The following is a 6,000-nucleotide window of genomic DNA, read 5'->3' on the forward strand; positions in this document are numbered from 1 at the left end:
ACTATAACCCCGGGAGGTCTGTCTTTTCCTCTTTGTGGGAAATGGACCATCAGAGAGATTAAGTAACATGACTAAATTCCTAATGCTAGGTTTGGAACCTAGTTTCCATTGATTGTGAAGGTAGTTAGTGGAGGTCTTTTCTTTGTGCTAGGATGGCAGTTTATCCCGAGTGAATTCTAAAGACTCTGAAAAATAACTTGATAAAGCTCCCCAGAGCTCCAAATTAATTGCAAAATAGGAAAAGCCATCTTTTCTTTTCCTTCATGTTTGAGATTCATAAAAGGAGGAGAGAAAGGCAGGCAACTAAAACAATTCCCAAATAGATTCTCTGAATTGGCCAAAACTGTAATCACTAATAAGTTTATGATGTGTCAGGCCCTATTTCGAGACTTTACCATACAGAGCAACTCATCTGATCTTCACCATAACCCCATGAAGTGCTATTGTTTTCATCCCTGTTTTATAGATGAGGTGCACAGAGGATAAATCACCTACTCAAAATCACCCAGCTGGTAAGTGGAAGAGCCTGGACTCAAAGACAGGTGTCTGGCTCATAGCTACAATGCAGAGTGCCTCACTAAGATGCTAAAGATCAATCTAGTAAACATCTATAGTGAGATTAGAGTTAAACTAAATAGGATATTGCATGAAAATGTCATGTTTCTGTAGAGTCTTTGAAAATTCCCAGTTGATGCAAAGCTCTTTCAAGGGTCTGAACCTCCTACGCTTTTGGGTGAGGACCTATAACGGAAACTCCTATACTGTCTTATTAATTTTAAGTACTATAATGTCCCACTACAAACAAAAATCTAGTCTCTCTGAGCAGTATGTCAGAGAAATCCACTCTAAATGCTTCTCCAAGTGCATGTTTTTATCTCGGTCAACCTGAATTACTCACCTAAACGTGGGATAAAGAAAGCACTACCATTATAGGTAGGATGTGAGGACCCTCTGGTTCTGACACCTTAACCCCTGACTGACTGCCAGGGTTGGTTTACTTCATTCAGAACCCAGCGGCCCAAGCTGATTGCCCCTTTTTTCCTCACTGCTCTGTGTCCTCCAAAAGCATCCTGCCTTGTGGAAATCAAGCTGTCCATGGATTTCATAGGAAACTCACTTGTGACAATGGAGGCAAACACCTCCGTTGGTTCAATTGCTAGTCTATACCAAAGGTTCTATGAAAAACCTTTGTGTCATTTACCACTATACTCTCCCTCTGCCCTTACAACTAGCACAGCACAGCACGTTAGATATAATGGCTCTGTTTACAATACAAGATGGTTAAGATAATAACAAGAAATGTATTACTTCTTCAAAAGATAAAAATCATGACTATGACTGTTTTTGCTGAAAAGCCTTAAATTAATTTTGAACATTCAGGCAATCATTGGTATTATGTTCTTTGACTTATAATATTAAAATACTACAAATTAAATGCTGAAAAAGGTGGAGAGTGAAGAAGTCAAGTGGAAAAAAAGTAGAAAGAACTAAAGGAAAGCTAAGGTATGACTACAACTAGTGGGAAGGCAAAAAGAGACCACAAATTTATGGAAGCACCTTTATTGTTGTTTTCATTTAACAAGCAGAAGGCTCATGGTGCTGATGGATTTCAGTGCTAATGGGGACATAATGCAAGTATTTACCCAAGAGAGAAATAGTCTGTTTCTAATCTTGATCACTGCCCCCCTCCCCCAACACACACACACACACACACACACACACACACACACATACACATACGTACACACAAGGAATACAATTCTGGTTGCCAAAAGCCTCAGATATGCAGGCCTAAATCATACAGTAGTTCTTCCATAAACTGTGTCTGCAGAACACAATAAACATGAAACAGGCAGGTGAAAAAAACTTAACTGGGTACACAGGATTATGCCTAACTGAACTCTTCTTCCCAACCTTGAGTTCTAATACTCCCCCATCCCACTTCACACTCTAGCTGAAAGAACCAAGCCACTGCTGACCGCAGTGCACAAAGAAAAAAAGAAAAGAAAGACAGCCACATTGTTATACCCACCAACTATGAAAGCTGAGTCTGTGTGGAGATGTAGGTGTGTGGAATACAATGGAGGCAGATCATTTAAAGGCCTATGAAGAGGTACTTATCTTTGGTGAGGACTTTTAAAAGTTTTCTAAGTCTCTCCTTGAAACCAGTTAGTACCAGATCACAAAATCCTTAACCTTGTGGGTGACATGAACCCCAGGCAACTCTCAACTACAGGGCTAAACCTGGTATCTTCCATTGTCAGGAAAAACACAACCTGAGAAGGGGGTTCTGGGGACACTGGAGAGTAGAGGGTGGGGGGCAAAACAGAGACAAAAAGAAGAGACCAATATGGATTTTCTGTGAGGCAAAATCAGCACAAACAGCCAGTCAGACAGGTTGCCCTTGCTGCAGGAGCCATATAATCCAGGATAAACCAAATCTGAATCTGTTTTCTCAACAACTCCTTCCCCTGCCAGGTAACACCTCAGGACTTAGGTCTCTGTCAACTTCTTTGTCCACATGAAGAAAAAAAGAAGAAGAAGAAGAAGAAGAAGAAGAATATGGGAGAAACAGGAATTAAATAGCTACTCTAGTTTACTAATAATGTGGGTGGTGATGCTTCAAGAGTCGACTCTGGGAGAGAAGGGGAAGGGAGAAAAAGAAACCACAACCCCTCTGAGCTCAGCTGAGGTCTCCGCGGAACAAGTGTCAACGCTTTTAAAGAGCACGGCTTGCTCTCAGTCGCAGAGCACACAGGATGGCAGGGTAGGTGCGGAAGACTGCTTACCCAGAAGCCCGCAGGAAGCTGGAGACGGGGGCACCTCAAAAACAAAAACATCGCGAGCACCACTACAGGCGCGCCGCCCCGCCCTCCCGCTCCCACCAGGGGAAAGCGCACCAGGTGTCAAAGTCGCTGTGGAACGGAACCTGGCCAGACAGGTCGGAGCGAGAGCAGGGCACTCGTCGAAGGCTCTCTCCTTGCCCAGCAAACACCAGCCTCGGGGAAGGCTGAAAAGTGTAAGCAAAACCAGAACAAATGAAAGAAAGACACGTTACCTTGTTCATCCCATTCCCCATGGTGGCTGAATGCGAACTCTAGCACCCTTGGTAATGAGGTCGCAGGCTCAATAAAGGCATATTACAACACGAGGAGGAGGGAGCAGGTGGGGCGGGCGGGGGAGGAGGCCCTGGGGAAGAATTTCGTGCTCGCAGTATAAACAACAATAATAATAATCAGGGACATCCAGGCCACTGGGTTTGCTCCAGGGAGCCGGCCTGGACTCTAAGGCTTTCCGCTCGTCCGACCCGGACTTCCCGGACGAACAGAGCAGAGGCACTGGCGCCCTTGCCGGGAAATGGTCTTGCTTTGCCTGTGCACGCCCCGTGTGCGCCCCAGCGCCCCTCCCTGGCCGGACCGGCTCCCTGGGACTTGTAGTCTGGCTCCCGGCAGCTGCAACCGCTCGCCCCGCCCCGCGCGGCCCACAGCTCCTTGGCGGCGGGAGCCGAAACCCAAAGCGCACGCGCAGCGCAAGCCTCGGGGACTGCTGGGGCGCGCGTTCCGGGAGGTAGACTGAAGGGCGGGGGCGGGGGCGGGGGCGGGGTCTGGTGGTCGCGCAGGCACCGCCTCTACCCGGCCGCAGCGCGTCTCTAGGCCAGGTCCCCCGAGATCGGGGTCACCAAAACTCCCGCAGACCTTTTCCCCTGGGGCGACTCGGGGGGCCTGTTACCAGTAGTCACCACCCTGCCTCGATTCCCTCGGTGAATCAGGTGCTAACCTTGGTCTTCGCGGCTCCCCTGCCTGGGTTTTCTGAGTGCGACAGATTTAGGCCCGGGTTGGGGGATTCCTATGGCCCTGCCCCACCCACGGAGACCGAGAAGGCTCACCCGGTGGGAAAAGGTGGGCTCAATGACTCATCTCTGGGATGACTTAACCTCCCTACCCTGGGGGAGCAGATGGCGGGATCTCAGACCTCTTACCGTGGCTTTGGACGACTAGTGTGTGCCCATCTTCAGATTGTAAACTGTAGTAGGTGCATAGTTGTGTTAATATAATTGCTTCTGGAAAGCCCCTGTCCTTGCTATGCAACGTAGTAATGTCTGCATTATGATTCTGTCTAGAGTGGAACACTTTCTAAGCTGTGGCAGAATTGTTTTGAGAATTCTGTCACCCCCTACTAAACTCTTAATTTTCTTCCCTGGGGATGAAATCCTTGAGGTAGAGGTTTCTCAGTTTTATTTGTATATCTTCAGCAATGCTCTGCACACAATATGAGCTTAAATGTTTGTTAAATGAGCATGTGCATCAATCTAATATGGCCAGGCTCACCCCTGATGACCTCATTTCAGCTGCTCCTTCTTGCTCACAAAGTTACAGCCACACTGGCTTTCTGTGTGCTTCTTGAACTTGCCAGGCTGAACCTTGCACTCTATATGGACTGTGCCCCCTACACAGACCTAGCTCTTTGCAAAGCTGGCTCTGGTCTCAGCCTAAATGTCACCTTCTCAAAGAGGCTTTTCCTGACCACCCAATCTAAAGTAGATCTTTCAAGTCACTGTCATATTACCTTGTATTATTTTCTTCACAGCACTTAACATAATTGGACATTATCATATTTGTTTTCTTACATTTTATCTGTCTCACTAGAAAGCAGCTTCCAGATGAAAAGGACTTGGTGTCATTCATTACTATAGTCATGTGGCCTGAGACAATACCTGGCAAGAAATTGGGATTCCATAGATATTTGCTGAATAAATTAATGAATTCTAGGGGACTGAGAAGACAGCCGTTATATTCTGAGGGATGCTGATACTTTGAAAAGAACTTCCAGATTCCATCTGAGCCACTTCTCTCCTTATATTCCATATCTTCTGGGCAATAGCAGGGACCAGAACCCCACATGTAGGAAACCCCCACTCAGTGTACACCCAAACTGGCTCCCATAGGTTGGATAGAACCCAGATCAGGCATCATCCTTCCTAACCCTTGCTTCTGGAGTTTTCCTTCTCTACCACCTTCCAGTCCACCTCTTCTCTCCACCTTCCAGTCACTTGGAAGTCACTCCTATCCCTCTGCTCCTCACAATCGCTATTTTTACTGACTTCCTGCTCATCAATAACAAAGCATGGTTAACGGACTGCCTGGGGAATCCCAAGAACAACCTTTGTTCCTAAATCTCAGAGTGATCTTGGGCAAGATAATCAACTTTTCTGAACCATTTTATTTCTCCTTAAAATGAGAGCATTTGACTGAATTTTTGAAGATACTATCTAGCAATAAATGAACTACTGCTTTTTCCCTCTACTTTACTGATGTTGTTCCGGGAGTCAGATGAACTTTGAAGAACACAACAAGTTCATAAGTTAGTATTTTCCCATAAATGGCAGATCCATACCCAGTTCTTCTTCTATAATCTATTTGGAATATTTCCTTTCTCTTATTCATTTCTTACAACCTCTCCTAGGCTCAGAACCTGCAATGATTATCTCCTAACAGTCAAAAAGGGTGCACTGCCCTGCATTCAGTGTGGCCCCACAAGATCCACATGCCCAGAACTCATTTCACAATTGCAAGTTTTTATTTTTGGTTAAATGAGAAAAGAGGAGACCATTAACATCAGAAATCAGAAGAATCAGATTTTTAAAATATATTCTTGTGCGTTTGTGAGCGGGGAGGGGAGACTATCTGCCTGCACTCCCCCATCCTACCATAGAACCTAACCCTACTTTTCTTCATCAGCACACAATAATTAACAGTTTGTCATATCTTGCAAGTTTGGGGCTAAAGAAATGGAAAAGGGAAAGTCTTATCCAATTTGGCCACACATCCTGGTTTTCTCTCTTTTCATTTTCATAGCAACACTTCAGAGATTTTCAGATTCAGTTTTCATGCTTAACAGGTGACCTTCCCATTTCCAAGTGCCTTCCTGTCTTCTTTTATTCTTTATAGTTCCTGATTATAGAAAGAAGGGAAGATAGAAGACTCCTAGATGAAGCTGGCA

The 6,000-nt window shown here is 45.5% G+C and overlaps 1 protein-coding gene across 7 annotated transcripts in view; it reads right to left on the reverse strand.

The window, feature by feature from the left end:
- The window catches only part of DUSP22 (dual specificity phosphatase 22), a 63,891-nt gene extending 59,838 nt beyond the window's left edge, over positions 1-4,053 (reverse strand). For 4 of the 7 annotated variants that reach the window (XM_042938107.1, XM_042938102.1, XM_042938101.1 and 1 more), the window contains exon 1: positions 3,059-3,379. In XM_042938107.1, coding sequence (XP_042794041.1) covers positions 3,059-3,079 — 21 coding nt within the window. In that variant the 5' untranslated portion in view covers positions 3,080-3,379. Of the gene's footprint in view, positions 1-2,900; positions 3,011-3,058; positions 3,380-3,979 lie in introns of those variants that run through there. The other 3 variants (XM_042938104.1, XM_042938103.1, XM_042938108.1) reach the window with 2 other exon arrangements.
- Between the last annotated feature and the right edge of the window lie 1,947 nt (positions 4,054-6,000).

This window comes from Panthera leo, chromosome B2 (assembly GCF_018350215.1).
Source record: "Panthera leo isolate Ple1 chromosome B2, P.leo_Ple1_pat1.1, whole genome shotgun sequence".
NCBI classification, from domain to species: domain Eukaryota; kingdom Metazoa; phylum Chordata; class Mammalia; order Carnivora; family Felidae; genus Panthera; species Panthera leo.